We start from the raw sequence: 17,516 nt of genomic DNA, 5'->3' as shown, positions 1-17,516 counted from the left end.
CACAAGTTAAGCTCAGTCAACAACATTTGATTGACAGATGATTTCCACAAACTAGATTTTCGACTCGACCCTTGTTTATTAAAAAAAGAAAAGGCAAGAATTGAGGTTACAGTAAGGCACTCACAATGGAAGTGAATGGGGCCAAATCCAAAATCATAACAATACACACTGTTTCAAAAGTATAGCCACAAGATGTAAACATTATAACATTATTTTAGTATTATAAAATCACTTAGTAACCTCGTCTGTGTAAAGTTACATTTACTACAAGGATTACAGGGTTTCATTGGCATGACAACAAAGTTGCAAAGTTGGATACAGCTTTACACAGGAAAGGTTAATAAGTGATTTTTCACACAAAAATTATGTTAGCATGTATAATGTTGACGTCTTGTGGTTGTACTTTTGAAATTGTGTGTATTTTAGTGTTTATGGACTGGCCCCATTCACTTCCACTGTAAGTGCTTTACTATAACAACAATTTATGCTTTTTTTAATTAAGTTTTTCCGTTTAAGTTGAATATGTATATATATATATATATATATATATATATATATATATAATTATTTAATTTTTTTGGGAAATCAACATTATGCCTCAAATCCAGTTAACTGAGCTGATCTTAGATTGAATTAGGAACACTGCTTTAATATCTCAATAATTTCTTCTAGACAGCGATGAGATTAAATGGAGAACAAATTGAGACTCTTGCTTACGTCTCCTGCCTCTCACATTTCTCCTGAGACCTCAAAAATGTGTCTTCTCTAGTGTTTCAAAAACAGTACTCAACTACTCAAACTGTGCTCAGATTGTTTTGCAATAAATAGTCACAGGTGTCAATACGAATGCAAATGCTGCTAATCAAATTCATCCAAGACCGAATCATTTGAGCTATGCTATCCATATTCATTTCACAGCTGTCAACGATTGTCTCTTTTGTGTCTACTTTTATTTATCCTACGGAATATAAGGAGAAACATCTCCTTAGGCAGACAAAGGAGTGACAAAGTTGATATTTAAATGAAACATAAATGAGAACTCAAATAAAGGCATAGTTCAACCAAAATTAAAAATTCTCTCATCATTTACTCACCCTCATGCCATCCCAGATGTGTATGACTTTTCTTCTTCTACAGAACACAAACAAAGATTTTCAGAAGAATATCTCAGCTCTGTTGGTCCATAAAATGCAAGTGAATGTGACCAGGACTTTGAAGGTCCAAAAAGCACATAAAGGCAGCATAAAAGTAATCCATACGACTCCAGTGGTTTAATCCATGTCTTTTTTACTATAAATCTCCACTTTCAAACAGTCCTCTTAAGCACTCTCTTCTCTCCAGAGTCCTTCTTCTTTTGTTTTTGACGATTTGCATTCTTTGTGCATATCGTGACCTACTGGGGAAGGGGAATTTACAGTAAAAAAGGACTTAAATATTGATCAATACCAACACCTATCGTATTGCTTCTGAAAACATGTATTTAACCACTGGAGTCAAGCAGATGAATTTTATGCTGCCTTTATGTGCTTTTTTTGAGCTTCAAAGCTCTGGACCCGTTTTGACTTGCATTGTATGGACCTACAAAGCTGTCTTATTCTTCTAAAAATCTTCGTTTGTGTTCAGCAAAAGAAAGAAATTCATACACATCTGGGATGGCATGAGGGTGAGAAAATGTGAGATTTTTCATTTTTGAGTGAACTATCCCTTTAAGTGTCCTAAACTAAGAAAGAGTATCCGCTGAGCAATAATTCCAGGACAGTTAGTCAAAAACACTATTCACGCTATCAGCAAAGTGTCCGATCAAATGCAGAGAAAGGGGGTTGTACTGTGCGAGTAACCCTCTGTTTTACCATGATTTCTCTCTCAGGGGTGGTGGATGTGCAGCCAAACAGAGCAGATACAGTCAGCAGTTTTATCTGAGCGTCTGAACAATGTCTGCAACATGCTGAGAGCCTCAGAAAGAGCCCTTCACTCAAGTGACTATTAAACAAAACAACGCATCTGTTCTCCACCAGCACACAGTCATTGTAAATGTGAAGGCTGACTGAAACAACATATTATACTCAGCAGAGAATTACCAATGATAAAGAGACTGTAAATTACACTGTTTAAAACAAAACAACAGAGAGGAAGAAAGTGACAAATAGAGATTAAAAGAGAGAAAAGAGAGAGAGAGAGAGAGAGAGAGAGAGAGAGAGAGAGAGAGAGAGAGAGAGAGAGAGCACAAAACAGAAAAGTTGAGGATTTGAGAAGACGTTTTCAGTGCATCGTAAGCAGTTAGGCCATTTTCACAAAATAACTTTTGGTGCAAACCCAAGTTGCTTTGGCGTAAGAATTCACTTTGTTCGGTGAGGGGGTCTGATGTGCAGTAGGTTTCGCAATTGGTATGAAAGCCTTCCAGCCTAATTTGTGAAAGTGAATTTGCCATTGAACCTAACTTTTGTGTGTTCAGGTTTAATGAATTTCTCATTGCAGCTTGTCTCCACATAAACCGCCATTGGTATATAGCTCGCATTTTTCAGTAGCAAAAGGGTTTAGAGTTAAATATTACAACGCTAAAAGAAACATGTAGGGGTGACAGGTGGAATCGAACTTGGGTTCGGACAGCGCAATGTGAAAACAGCGTTAGGGGCGTTCACACTGACAGCGTATTACCCTTCGGATGTCGTTGTACTGTTGGTTTCTAGTTGGCTTTCCTACTCAACTACTAATACCATGGTTAAACAATGGTTTATAAGGGAATGTCACCCTAATTAAATATATAACTATCAGGTGATAACGTTTCCATCCAAGTCGTGAATTTGCTAAAATTGGAAAATCACGAAATCAATTGAAGAATAAAACAGCGTTTCCATCCCATATGTTTAAGATAATAAAATCATCACTTTGAGGGAAATTGGCACAAAACAGAAATGAGAACTCTAATGTGGCTGGGAAAACCAATGTGGCACTTTTATTAAATGTAATAAATTACTTGAGCACAAATTGCATTGAAGAACTTCTTGTTTGCAAGCGATCAGCTGCAGATGCCTTATGCGTGTCAGACAGTTCCGGGAGGTAGTAATAGCAAATCGTTTTGATGTAAGTTTGGATTTAGGGATTTCAGAATAACCAGAGCAACATTTCAGATGCTTTGTGATGATATTGTTCTGTTTTTAGTGTAGTTATGAGCAAGTTATTCAGTCACATGACTTTTTTATACACATCTAGGCATTTATCCATTAAAAATGTGTTTCTATCATAGTTTATGCACATGACGTGTAAGGGTATTTCTTTCACTTCAGGCACATTTTGCACTGTGGATTTCTAAAAAGTAAAGTATATTTTAAAGTTTTTATTATTATTACTTGTCTACTAACAATATCCAACAAATATCCTACATGCATCACAGGAGATTCATGTGATATTTGGCCTTTTTTTGATGAAAATTCCCACTTCAGTGTCATTTCTATCGGGAAGACACGCAGGCTTGAGTGAGGTTTAAGATGCCATTTATTTGATGAATATAAAACAGAAAAGTAATGTCTCTCTTTGGCGTAGGCCCAATCTGGCGGTCCGAGGGAGTTGTACTCGGAACCATCATATCCTGCCGGAGATAGGAGGCAGGGGCGAGGAGCCTACCCCTGTGCGGGACGGGGCTTAACTGGTGGTGGTGGGGTGGTGGAGGATGCCGTGTTAGCACACTGGAACAGCAATGTGATAGACTGTGAGCAGACTTATAAAGCAATGGCTTACATGCGATTGGCTAGGAGTTACCCAGCTAATGGTGCAATGATGTACAGCTGCTAGTCTTCCCGCTAGAACTACGCTGCGCTTCCATTTCCAGCACATCTCAAATTCTGTGATGGAAATTACATTTTGAATGTATTTGAAATAAAATGGCCGATTCTTTTGTCTTGCTCAGGCTAATTTCATAGATAACATTTTATGCAGGGCTGGATTGGGAAGAGAAATTGACCCAGGATTTTACATCGCAACTGGCCCAAAACCTGTTTGGGGGGGGTGGAGCCAAAGTTGTTGAGAGTGGCTGGGGGGGTCATATCGACGTGCCGTTTTGTGGTCCGTTCTGCAGATTGCTGGGGCTCATTTTAGCTCATTTCGGCCCATTTGGCACATTTCACGGCTGACCCAATGGACTGCTTGGTTCTACTGATGACAAGTTTGCCCCCGATCGACCCCAAAGAGCATCGACCCACCGGAAAATGCCCGGTATGTTTTATTACCAGTCCAGTCCTGATTTTATGTATTCTAAATCCACACAATCAAATAATATTTTCTCACTTTATGCATAATTTGGAAAAAATTACAGCTTGATTGGAAATGACGGGCAATAAAAATATTCTGCTCACAAATGATCATTACCGTGATTTTTTTCTCTGTTTTCTTCAAACATCACGTGTGCCATATTTTGTTTCAAGCATGCTCTTCACTGATACTTTAGTTTAATTGGTTAACAAGAAAACTAATTAAAAATAAATACATAAAAAACATAATCAGGTGCAACATTTTTTGCTGTGATGGAAATGACGTCACAACTGTAGGACAGTCGTAATTTTTTGGGGTAAAAAATTATTTTCACAAAATACATTTTTAAATGATTTATGTTTAGATTATCATGGTTTTTAACATGTCATAATTTGTCTTTTTAAAATTAATTTTCTTAGTTTAATATTGAAAGTCTGGCTGAAAAAAAAAAAAAGAGTATTTTTTTCGCATTAAAACTACATGGATGGAAACCCAGCTACTGAAAATAAATGCCTTCCGGTCGCTATGCCGCTACCAACCACTTTCAATGTGAACGCCCCTTTAGAGTGCAGTAAACAGGCCCAAATGTCCAGCATAAACACAGGTCAGTCAGACAGTCGGTCACACGGTCAAACAGATGGGCGGCTTGGAACAGGCAGGAGTCACATGACACATGCAGTGGCCCAGTGCACCTCCCATACTGACCTTCAGGTCCCTGTGAACTATATCATGATGGTGTATGTGACTGACACTCTCTAGAATCTGATGGATACAATGACTGCAAAGACAAGAGGAGAGGGGAGGACAGAGAAAAGAAAGGATGAGGGACGAGTGCAGAGACGGAGGTGGTGAATTAGTCGCAGGAATATGAGTGTGGGAAAGGACCGTCAATCGAGGGTGTATCAGATAAGGGGGATTATGGTGAAATGAGACGATTGATAACAGTGCGTGTGGAAACACAATTGCTGAAATACCCTAATGTTAAAATGACACAGAACAATAGTAACGCAGTCAGGCAGGGACGCATCATTCCCTCTGTGGGCTATGACGCAGGGGAGCTGGGCAGATGGATGATTTAACCTGAGGGATGGGTGGATAAATAAAGTCCAGTTTTAATTCTGTTTTTCTCAATGATATTTCTCTGGAAACTCAAATAAAGCGAGTGTAGTTCTGCAGAGGTTAGGTGAGTGGGTATGTGTGCAGTGCTGCTCTGAATATGAGCTGACACCATAATTATTAGAGCCCTAATTTCAGTCGGTGTGTGTGTGTGTGTGTGTGTGTGTACAGGCGGTTGGAGAGGCTAAGGCCCTCAGGGACAGCTACATTTCACCGTTCTGACAGAAGAATGGGGGGCTTCGCATCAAGTTTCTACCCACAAATATTGCTGATGAGCTCATGGAGTAATAGCTCTTGTATTTCCTCCCTTGGTAACTGTCTCTCTTTCTACTTCTCGTTGTGTGTCTCACTCCCCCATGCATACCCACAGAGTCAAACTGATTAAAGCTTTTCTCCTGAGGGTGTCTGCTGTGTGTCATGTTTGCGTGTCATCGTGATGGATCTGTGAGCAGATCTGATGCAAAGAGGGAAAAGATGGAATAAAAAATGAAGTCAATGGAAAAAAGGAGGGGAGAGACACCTGCAGAAGTAAATGGCAACTGTAGATAGAGAGAATGAGAAAGAGCACTGCCGCCCACACTTAACTGCCTCAGTGAGACACTGCCTCCCTCAATTTAAAAAATCACTCACATAATGAGCATAAAAACATCATACTGCACAAAATTGTTTTATTAAAGGGATAGTTCACCCACAAATTTTAATTCTCTCATGATTTACTCACCCTCCTGGCATCCCATATGTGTATGACTTTCTTTCTTCTGCAGAACAGAAATATTATTTCTAAAGAATATTTCAGCTCTGTAGGTCCTCATAATGGAAGTGAATGGGTGCCAATATTTTTAAGCTCCAAAATCCACATAAAGGAAGCATAATGGTAATCCATATGACTTGAGTGTTTAAATCCATGTGCTCAGACACGATATGAAAGATGTGGGGGAGAAAGACATTTTTATCTTAAATTCTCCTCTCTGCCCAGTAGGGGGCGATATGCATTAAGACTGTGAATCACCAAAAACAGAAGAAGAAGAATGAGAAAGTGAAACTAAAGTGGAGATTGACTGAGCAGGGAGAAGACTTAAATATGAATCTGTTTCTCACCCACACCTATCATATCACTTCAGAAAACATTGGTTTAACCATTGAAGTCATCTGGAGTACTTTTATGTTCCCCTTATGTGGATATTTTGGAGCTTCAAATTCTTGGCACCCATTCACTTGCATTGTATGACCCTAAAGAGCTGAGAAATTCTTCTAAAAATCTTCAATTGTGTTCAGCAGAAGAAAGAAAGTCATACACATCTGGGAAGGCATGAGGGTGAATTTTCCTTTTTGGGTGAACTGTTCATTAAAAACAAAAATGTCACAGCAGAAATGTCTAAGCTTCCTAAAAACAAGAGGAAAAACATAGATTTTATGATGTTTAAGTAATTCCACACAAGAAAGTTGTACTGAATATAATGGCTGTTACCTTACTAAGATTTAGTTAGATATATGCATTAAAAATAAAAAACTATTTGCAATTAATTAAGGAAAATAAATCAAATGTATCATATATTTTGCCTCTTAAGTAAATTTCTATTCTATTAGTGGAATCCAAGATAGAAATACTAACCAAGAAAAACATTTAATGTAGTGCACGTATAATTTTATGACATACATAGATCTAACCGGTTAGGATGGGAATGAAAAGGAAGGGGATGAAGAAATGGAATGAAGCTGGGAGGATTGGAGAGGAAATGGCCACAGTGAACATCTGACGAGACAACGGGAGGCTGAGTGGAGAAAACAGAGACAGTGTTTTACCTGGCGTCAGCTTCACTGTAATATTCTCTGGCTACAATATCCTCAAACAGCTCTCCACCCGTCACACTGCAGGACACAGAAAGGCGATCACAGTACCAGTCAATATATGCAAATTACCAATTTAATCTGCAATATTTACATTTCAATTTAATGTGAATAAAAATGTGCATTCATATTGCCATAACAATACCAAAGTTAAAGTGTGCAAAATAAGTAACATAAAAAGAATGAGAAAATCTAAATGAAATATTTTGTATTTTAATTACATTTATTTTGGATTGTATTGTATTTAATTAAAATAAAGATAATGCAAAATATTTTAACAGAATTTTTCATTGTATTTCATTTAATGATTAAATTATAAATTCAATAAGAAAACATTAGAAAAAATTAATAGAATCATTGTATTTGAAATCATTGTATTTTTTTTATCAAAACAATATATATGAATATATATTTTACATAATAGTAATGTATCAATTTAAATTAAGACAAATTAAATAACAACATGACTTTTGAAGAAGCAGCAAACTATGAATGTTATAAATGAAGGAAGTAGCATTAATTAAACACAATAGTTAAGATGGATAAGCTGAAGGTGTCATTAATGGTTACCTACAGACATGCATGCATATGCGTGTGCTTGTGGATGACAGAAAAAGCATTGCAAAGCACGCGAGAGAGAGCAGCAGAGAGAGCGAGCAGTAATGGAAGGGGGAATCCTCTAGAAGAGAGATCACCGGGGCTTCGGGGGGGGAAACCCCTGCTGCAGGATTTCTCTTTGGCTGGGCAGCCCAGCTCTGTTGCCATGGAAACTGGCTCTTGAGCGAGCGGGAGAACAAGAGAGAGAGAGAGAAAGAAAGATGCTCGGGGAAGGTAGAGCGGGTGGGCGTCTATTGAAGCGCATAGAGGAAAAACACAGCAGAATGAGATATTATGCGCCATATTATATAGAAGCACTTACAGGTCAAATAAGAGGTAATGGAAACCCTCCTCTGATATACTGTCATGGAGCCGAACTGCATAAAAGACAAAGAAAGTAATAACATTATCACACACTTTCAATTCCCATTCATTTAAATGTTGCCTCAGTGGAAAGGAAACTGCTTTATGGACTAAAATGAAATTAAATGGAAGCATTTTCTATATCAGTGTCCCTTGAGACCTCTTTAGCTCAACACCTACGTCCTAAATGATAGATCTCATAGCAATGTTGACATGAATGGAAAAGTTCTGGCAGATTTGAGATGTTGAATTTAATACTCATATAATATTTTGCCCTACAGCATGTGAGTTCAATGTCTAAATGAGGACAGAGACTCACCGATATTGGGATGCTTGAGCAGACGGCAGATACGGGCTTCTCGCTCGAGCTTCTGGTGATCTGGAAAAGGCAGGATTTATTCTATGTTAAGTTACTGTACATGTAATGGTGAAACTGAAGATTCAAGGCAATTTTTTTAATATATTAAAATATATTCTTCTATTCCGGTTGAACATTTCTTTTGGAATTCTTTTTGGTCATGCGAATGGCACAAAAATAACATAGGCCTAATAGTAATAGCTTGTTGCTTTTTCCTTGCGGGAATCAAACCAGTAACCCTCTGGTTACCAAGTATGAGTTTCTTTTTAACCACTATGCCACACCACCACCATTCAATAGACCCCGGACCACCTGACAACCCATTACAGCAAACTCCGACAGTGAATCTGTCTGAGATGGAAAGATGGGTGGATAGATGGATTCATAAAGAACTTCAATTCAAATTCAGATGTTATAATAGCTGAAAAGTGTTTTAGTGTTCAAGTGAAATCCCTTATACTTATTTAACATTCTCCATTCAAAACCTACTAGGTTTTTGTCTGGAGAATAGAGTTTTGTCTGGGTGTGACAGTTCACTTCCTGCTCAGCAGCACTCATTTTCCTGCTCCATGAACACTAAGATCAGCTCATCCTCGTTAAACTCCCCCTTCAACCCTGTTAAGTTGCACATTTAAAGCAGTCTCAGATCTGTTCATAGATGTTACTTCAAACGGCAAAGTAAAGGTCACACTCAGCATCACCCCGACCGCAGTCACTACTTTTAACTACACAGTACGTGTGCAATGGCCAACCCGCGGCTAAAGACTTTACAACCGCTATAGCTGACTTCAGCCCAAATCTAGTCTGACAGTAGCACAAGTTTGACAGTAGCGCACGTCAAAACACTGAGGAACTAACCCCAAAATAAAAATATATATAAATAAATACATTTTAAGTCAAAATAATTAGCATGAAGAAAATTCAAAAGTGAAGTGTGAAATTTCTGTGGTTCTAGCATTATCAAACAGAATTGCAAAAATAATCACTGTTTTCAAACAGCTTTCAAGAACACTAATCCTGTCTTCTGTTGGTTGGACTAACCCTATTCCTTAAAAATCAAGAAATATTCTTATTTAAATATAAGTTAAACTCAATCGACAGCATTGTGTGGCCTATTGATTACCACAAAATTAATTTTGGCTTGTCCCTCCTTTTCTTTGAAAAAAGCCAAAATCTGGGTTATAGTGAGGCACTTACAATGGAAGTGAACGGGGGCCAAAATACTCACTGTTTCAAAAGCATAGTCACAAGACATAAACAATATGTGTGTTAAAATGATTTTAGTGTGATAAAGCCCTTAATAATTGTATCTGTGTAGGTGTATCTGATCTTAGAACTTTGTTACCATGACAACGCAACCACGTAAACCCTGTAATCCCGTTAAATTATGATTTAAACAACTTTACAGCTCAAATAATACACAAGTTTTAATAGAGGAATTAATGTAGGTACTTTTATAAAATTACTAGCCTACCATTTCTGCCTTTAAACCCTCAAAAATTGGCCCCATTCACTTCCATTGTAAGTGACTTAAAGGGAAAGTTCACACAAAAATGAAAATCATCTCATGATTTATTCACCCTCCTGGCATCTCAGATGTGTTTGACTTTCTTTCTTCAGCAGAACACAAAAGGAGATTTTTAGAAGAATATCTCCACTCTGTAGGTCCTCACAATGCAAGTGAATGGGTGCCAAACTTTTGAAGCTCCAAAATCCACAGAAAGGGAGCATAAAAGTAAACCATAAGACTCCAGTGGTTAAATCCATGTGTTGAGACATGATGTGATAGGTGTGGGTGAGAAACAGATCAACATATATATTTGAAAATATTTCAGCAAATTGATCGATATTCTACACATATATATATATATATATATATATATATATATATATATATATATATATATATATATCTTGATAATTATATTTTTGCTCTGAAATAGCATAAAAGTTTTTTTTTAATCAGAGGAATTGTAGCCATGTAGAATTCATATTTCAAAGGCATTAAATACAAATCTGTTTATAAATGATGAAGGCATGTTTCAAAAACAAGTAGAGTAAAATGTAATAATTTTCATTGATTTGCATGTTTATGCTTATATTTAACATACAATCATATATGGAAGCTGAATACAATTTTTATTTATCTTCATATATTTTTACTAAAACACTTTTCTTTGTGAATGTACAAGGTGTGCAAAAACTACTTCACTTATTTTTTGGAAACCAGAAGAATTTAGCATTATACTAAATTATTACCGTGGAACCTAGTCAAGTGTATTATTATAATATAATACTGAATTATTATTATTTTTAGGATAAGATTTATTAAAGCTAAATGTATATATTTCTGTCCAATTTACTTCACCCATACCTGGGTTTTTTATTTTGACACTACGTCAAATAGTGTCAGCAGATAGTGCAACGTTTGTTTGACAGTTATGAGTTTCACACCTTGTGAACCGCTGTCAAACTCTCCTTTACTGTGCCGTATTTGTAGAGTTGTATAATAACTTTATAGCGGTTACTAATGGTTGGAATTGCACGAATGCTTGAACCTGCAGTACTTCACAAAGCAGGTGAACTGCGCTACAAACACTAGACCATCAGATCAGCGTGTCGCCGGTTCATTCTTAAGCGCACACAGACCATGTTTGTCTGTCTTTAATCGCAGCCTTTGGCAGTTAAATAATCACCAGCGTTGGATCATCAGCGTTGAGGCCATGCTCATGAAAATACAGCTACGCTGGGCAGGGCGCATCTCCAGGATGGAGGCTCATCACCTGCCAAATATCGCACTGTATGGTCCAATGGCCACCGTGATAGAGGGGCAACTCAAAAGAGATATAAAGACTCCTTGAAAAAGACCCTCAAAACCTGTGGCATTGATCACAAGCTGCTGACCGTGAAGGCTGGCGACATACAGTCCACTGGGCCACTGATACTTTGAATAAAACAGATGGGCCTGCTTGGAGGAAAAAATATGGCTAAGAAAACAAGACATTGTTTGGTCATATATTGGGCTTGTCAGCCAACAGGGTGCGTGCAGTAGACATGGACATCCCCCTTCCTAAATCTTCGCAAGCGAAGTCAAGCCAAGAAGAGACAGCCCTGAAGGATCATGAAATTAGTCTACTGATGCACTCTATCGTCAGCAAAATTTCTGCGACTATATCGTGGATATTAGATGTATAGCCCAACCCTTTAAGGCATCTGCACACTTCCAACGAAATTGAAGAACAAAAGGTTGTGACATCATTTAGAACAAAATCTGGCCAAAAAGAAGGGGTTTTTGAGTTTGTTTCGGTGGTTCGTAACAGCTCGCCAGGGTAAACATTCAGGAAAACGTTTTACCGGCTGCTAAACACCTTCTTACTGTCATTGGTCCATGTCATCGGTAGATGTGACCTGGAGCTCTCCCTACTTTGAGGCTGACAGCTAATTCCCATTCAGTCAGTTAAGATCAGTCACACGAACACACCGGCGTGCAGAGTTATTACCGGTGCAAATGTTCCAACATCTGCATAATCGTCTGCATAGAGACATTTTCCAAGAACATGTCATGTGATTTTATTTTTTGCTTAATTAGTCTACAAAAAGAATCAAATCTACTCAAATAGTCTTAAGCGAAATATGAGCCTGACATGTTCTTGGCAGCTTTTGTGTGATTCACTCGGACATACGTGAACAGCCGAGAGGCCTGGACCGCCCCAGCACACCCAACAGAGGAAGACCGCTGTCTGCCATGCATGATTTATCTGGGAAGGAGAACAGCTGGGAAACCATGCGCAGATCATCTCCACAGTTCCAGAAGACTTCTGAGCTGTTCTCTCATTGGCTGATGGACAAACAAGGCTGTGTATCATCTGAGTATCATTTTATCATCTAAAACGTCTAAAAATGTAATGCAGCCATCGGTAAAATGTCTGATTTGAATGTAGTAATGTTTATCATGAAAAATGTAAGTGCAGTGTAGTTCTAGCGGGAAGACTAGGAGCTGTCCATCATCGCACCATTAGCTGGGTAACTCCCAGCCAATCACATGTAAGCTGTTGCTTTATAAGTCTGCTCACAATCTATCACATTGATGTTTCAGTGTGCTAACACGGCAACCTCCACCACCCCACCACCACCAGTTGAGTCCCGTCCTGCATGGGGCTAGGCTCCAATATCCGGCAGAATATGACGGTTCTAAGTACAACTTCTTCGGCTACCAGACGGGGCCTATGCCAAAGAGAGACATTTCTTTTCTGTTTTATATTCATCAAATAAATGTCATCTTAAATCTAACTCAAGTCTGCGAGTCTTCCTGATAGAAATAAGTTTTTTCTTTAGCTACTGTAACCACAGCCAGTTTACAAAACATTACTGTGGCCTCATTGTAACCCATCCACAAGACACACTCACACACACACACACACACACACACACAACAGCTTGTGAAGTTGACACATCGAGCAGTGTGACTGCTGTGAAACTGTGAGAATGTTGACACCCAAACAGCACAAGGGAAATTTGCAGCAAAGAGCATCAGACCCTCTGGAGTCTGATCCAACATTAAAGAGGCCATATTCTACATTTATGCAGCGTTGCAAAGATTAATAATATGCCATTATTACCCTGAAATCCACCTATAGCGTTAGTTAGGTTTTCTTGCACAAAGACATACTGCTTTTTACATACTGCAATTTTAGCTTTTTATTTATTTATTTTTTTTACATAAATGAGGGACTAGTCAAAATGATTTTTTGTGGGAATCAACATTATGCCACAAATAGTATCGATTGAACTTAACTTGTATTGAACCTGGAACATTACTTTAAGACATACAGAACTTTCAAAAGTCTGCAGTCTGTATTAGAATGCAATACATTGGAATGCCAGAAACCACTAAAAATGGACAACTTCTTATGCATGTTGATGCAAACAGTAAGCAATTAAATGTAACTGTGCTCATAGTTGCACCCACAGAAGAACAGTGAGATAATAAGTCTGTCAGAAACAGTTACAGTTTAAATCATCGATTTTATCAGTATTTATCCCAGCAGTAAGCCTTTATAATTGGAAACGATCATGGAGCAAATTGCTCTGAGCAACCTAGTGGCTTCACAGAGTGGAGTGTGTGTGTGTGGCACTTCGGGTAAATCCAGGTCATCTACAAGCTGCATTGCAGGTGCTGCGATTATGCATATAAACTATTCACACCAATCACAACTTCCCAGCCCCTCTCATTGTGTAATGATGGAATCCTTCTTGAAAAATTGTGCTTCTCGATATCACCCCGTCGGAGGGGCTATGCAATGATTGGCTGGATCTTGTGTCAATCACCCCACCCGGGTCCCGCCCCTAACATTTGCTCCACTTTCCACTCTGTACATTCTGCATTAACTCTTTCAGCAATGGCACAGCTTTCACGTTATACCTTAAAGATTGAAATCAAAATTGGAGTTTTGTGGTTTTTAGTCCATGTCTGTTAGCCTTGATGTCATCTATATGCAACCTGGGGCTGTATCTATAAAGCCGCTTAGAGTAAAATTTTAGTCTTAAACTTTAGTCAAAATTCTAAGAATAATGTAATTTTACTCTTATTCCTAGACTTAAGAATACATGTGATTCATAAAGGTTCATAAGTGTTAAGACATGGCCTCAGCTCCTAAATTGTTTAAGAGAGCTGGAGAGGTCTCATAACCTAGTTAGGAGTATCACGATGACTGTGTGCCGCAGAGACAACACACTCTACAACAAAGAAAGAATGCGTTGGACTTATGATAGTGTAATTTGGGCAAATGTGTTTCGTAGTTAAGTGAAATGAAATCCATCAATATATATTTTTTAATTGCAGCACTTTTTATTTCATTTAATGAATACATTGAAACTCATTGTTGTGAATTAAGCGTTTGAAAAATGTGATGGGTTACATGCCTAAGCTTTCAGAGGGCTGCAACTAATTAATACAACCTAAATATCACTAAAATTATAAAAATCTATGAAAATAATCAACAAATAACTGAATTATGAATACTTGAATGTCTTTGCACTAGCACTGCAACCTCCATCAGTGACACCACTTTACAGTAGTAAAAATGTGTTTCGATGGGAATTAAAAGACATTTGAAAAATGGTACAGAGCTGCATCTGAAAAGAGCCCAACCCAAGCACTATGTATAACGTTTAATAACCTCTACTATATACTATATTTATAACTATGTATAAAGTTTAATAGTTTTGTGTGGGGTGTCCGGTGCTTTAACAGATTCCTTTTGCAGTTTAATGTGCTTGAAAGATGTTAAACCCCAGCTCATAGCTTACATTTTACTGATTTATTCTTATTTATAAATATAAAAAACTTAAAATCATTCAAGTTTCAATTCCCATTTTGCAAAACAATTTGTCCAAATCAGCGAGCAAGTTAAATTGGGGCAGCTGTGGCTTAGGTGGTAGAGCGGGTTGTCCACTAATCCCAGCGTTGGCGGTTCGATTCCTGGCCCACATGACTCCACATGCTGAAGTGTCCTTGGGCAAGACACTGAACCCCAAGTTGCTCCCAATGGCAGGCTAGCACCTTGCATGGCAGCTCTGCCACCATTGGTGTATGAATGTGAATGGGTGAATGAGTAACAATGTAAAGCGCTTTGAATACTGCTAAGGTTAAAAAGGTGCTATATAAGTGCAGACCATTTACCAAATAAATAAATAAATAAATACAATTAAATTATTCATAGAGTCATAGAGTGACCAAATGGAGCTGGCTCCTGTCACACTCACCATCTGGGTCACGGCACCACTGTAACCAGTACTGTTATAAGTTGAATGTCAAAATTATCACTAAATGTGTTTAACTGAAATCTTATATGTTACTGTAATTGGATTATATCAGTTTGGTTTATTATCATTTCAATTTGTGATTTAAATTGTTCTTCTATTTATATTTCTTCTATTTATATGGCAAGATTTAGCATTTTTATTTTTTATTGTTTGAGGACAATTCGGTAAGATGTGGAATAATATTTTAAGGGTGTGTTCACACATGTAGTTCGGTTCTCTTGGTCTGGACCAAAAAATAAAATGATACATTTAGTCCTGGTTCGCTTAGCGTTCACACTGGCATTTTTAACACTGATCCTAACGATACAAAACCAAAGGCATCAGGGAAAATTCTTGACTTGATTGGACAGCTTTTATAACGTATATTTTCCAACGGAACTTGCCGAACATCCAAAACAATGCTGGCTGCTGGGCGAAATACACTCATTATATTTATATATGTATATATGGTGGTATTTTTACCAGCTGAGAACAAACAAAGGGCTAATAAAATGTGTAAAGGAGTCAAAACAGGAATTCCTCTGTTGCACACACAAATGAAGATGTGCTGCAAGGACGGCGGTTCTGACGCCTATACCGAACTGTAATGGGCAACATAGCTCCTATGATGAGAAGAGCCAGGTATGCTTGAGGTCAGTATTACTTCCTGTTATTGGTCCATTTAGATGTCTTTGGTCCATGCTGCGTTCATATATCAGTGGAACCTCACCAGAGTTAGTTTGGAAGCGGACCAAGACCCACTATTCAGGGAGTCTCGGTCCACTTGTTTGGCACGCAGCAAGGTTCGGATGGCAACGTTCACACTTGTTCAAATGAACCGCACTAACAGAGCAATCACACCAGAGTTCGTTTTAATCTAACCAAACCTGCCAAGTGTGAACACACCCTAAAATACAGGAAATTCAATTTGGCTTTCTCATTTGATTAATCAAAGAATTAATCAACAGAAAATAACCTATTATCAAAAAATTGTTTTAGAATATGTTGTATTAAATCATTAGTAATTTAATGATGTCATACCAGCTGAGACAAATTACCCTTACAGGCTCACTATTGGCTGATTCAGTGGTTGAGGGCGGCCATTTTGAGTAGACATTACTATATTCCTTGCCTACTACCTTCACCTCAGTCAGCACTTAAGAATCAGTCTTAGACTTTGTTAAAAGTTGCTTTTAGCATCTTTATGAAAAGCTCCTACTCTTACACAAGTCCTACTCTTTGCTAAGAATTTTTTGACACTTAAGACAAAAAGCTTAAGACTATTAGGAGCATTTCTGAGACATTTTCTAACTGATTTTTACCTGTCTCATTGTACGTACCATGGAAGTTTTGTGGTGAAATGAACACTAGAGGAGGGACAACAATGACTTTTTCTCCCTTTCACACAAATCACGAGTAAAACAACAAATTATCAGTTCATAAACACATACTTTTAGCCCTGTTCCTCATGCAATGCTATCTTATGACATACACTTTTACTATAGCTCATCACTTGTAAAGTGATATATTTTAACATTTGCATTGCATAACCAACTACATTTACAAGCTTGTTCAACTATGATCAAATTGCGCTGTAGCTCAACTGATAGAGTGTTGCACTTGCGATGCGAAAGACCAGTATACGAGTCCTGAAGAGCACGCAAGTCGATACGTGTAATTAAAGCACCACAGAATAACACGGTTGCTTCAGCAATAGCGTTTTCAACTCACATTTGCTTTTAATGACATTATCAATAGGTTTAGGTTTCAGGTTTGGTGTAAGGAGGTTGGTTTTGTTGATTTAAAACTCGATAAAGCTTTAATTGTAAAGCCTCATCTGTTAGGGTGAACATTTAACTCGCTTTTAGCGCCACACAGTGGACATTGCACCTCGGAACTGCCGAGATACGTGTATGGCAACCATGTAAGGCAGGGGTTTTCCTGCATCGAGAATTACTAGGCGGCCATCTCCGTCAAATTTGTTTTGTAGACAGCCAACTCTGGTGGGTGCCTTCATGGAAAACACTAACAAGCGTTGCACTCGGTGGTTTGTCAATTATCTCGGCAATAATAATAAAAACAAATTCCGTGTCGAATAGTCGCTTGATGTCATTTAACGTAACTTGAGATCATATAAAACTATAATGATGACACGCGAGACGAGAGGAGCGCTGCAGCTCGTGTG

General features: G+C 38.0%; 1 protein-coding gene across 3 annotated transcripts in view; it reads right to left on the bottom strand.

The window, feature by feature from the left end:
• LOC127635639 (calcium/calmodulin-dependent protein kinase type II subunit gamma-like) overlaps positions 1 to 17,516 on the bottom strand; it is a 76,626-nt gene that overhangs the window by 48,066 nt on the left and 11,044 nt on the right. For all 3 annotated transcript variants that reach the window (XM_052115804.1, XM_052115806.1, XM_052115807.1), the window contains 4 exons: positions 8,489 to 8,548; positions 8,129 to 8,183; positions 7,165 to 7,230; positions 4,951 to 5,023 (listed from right to left, as the gene is read on the bottom strand). In XM_052115804.1, the coding sequence (XP_051971764.1) occupies positions 4,951 to 5,023; positions 7,165 to 7,230; positions 8,129 to 8,183; positions 8,489 to 8,548 (254 nt within the window). The remainder of the gene's footprint in view (positions 1 to 4,950; positions 5,024 to 7,164; positions 7,231 to 8,128; positions 8,184 to 8,488; positions 8,549 to 17,516) is intronic.

The sequence above is a fragment of the Xyrauchen texanus genome, chromosome 43 (assembly GCF_025860055.1).
Source record: "Xyrauchen texanus isolate HMW12.3.18 chromosome 43, RBS_HiC_50CHRs, whole genome shotgun sequence".
In the NCBI taxonomy this organism is placed as follows: Eukaryota; Metazoa; Chordata; class Actinopteri; order Cypriniformes; family Catostomidae; genus Xyrauchen; species Xyrauchen texanus.
The sequence above is the reverse complement of the archived record's forward strand: the minus strand, read 5'-3'. Positions and strand labels throughout refer to the sequence as shown.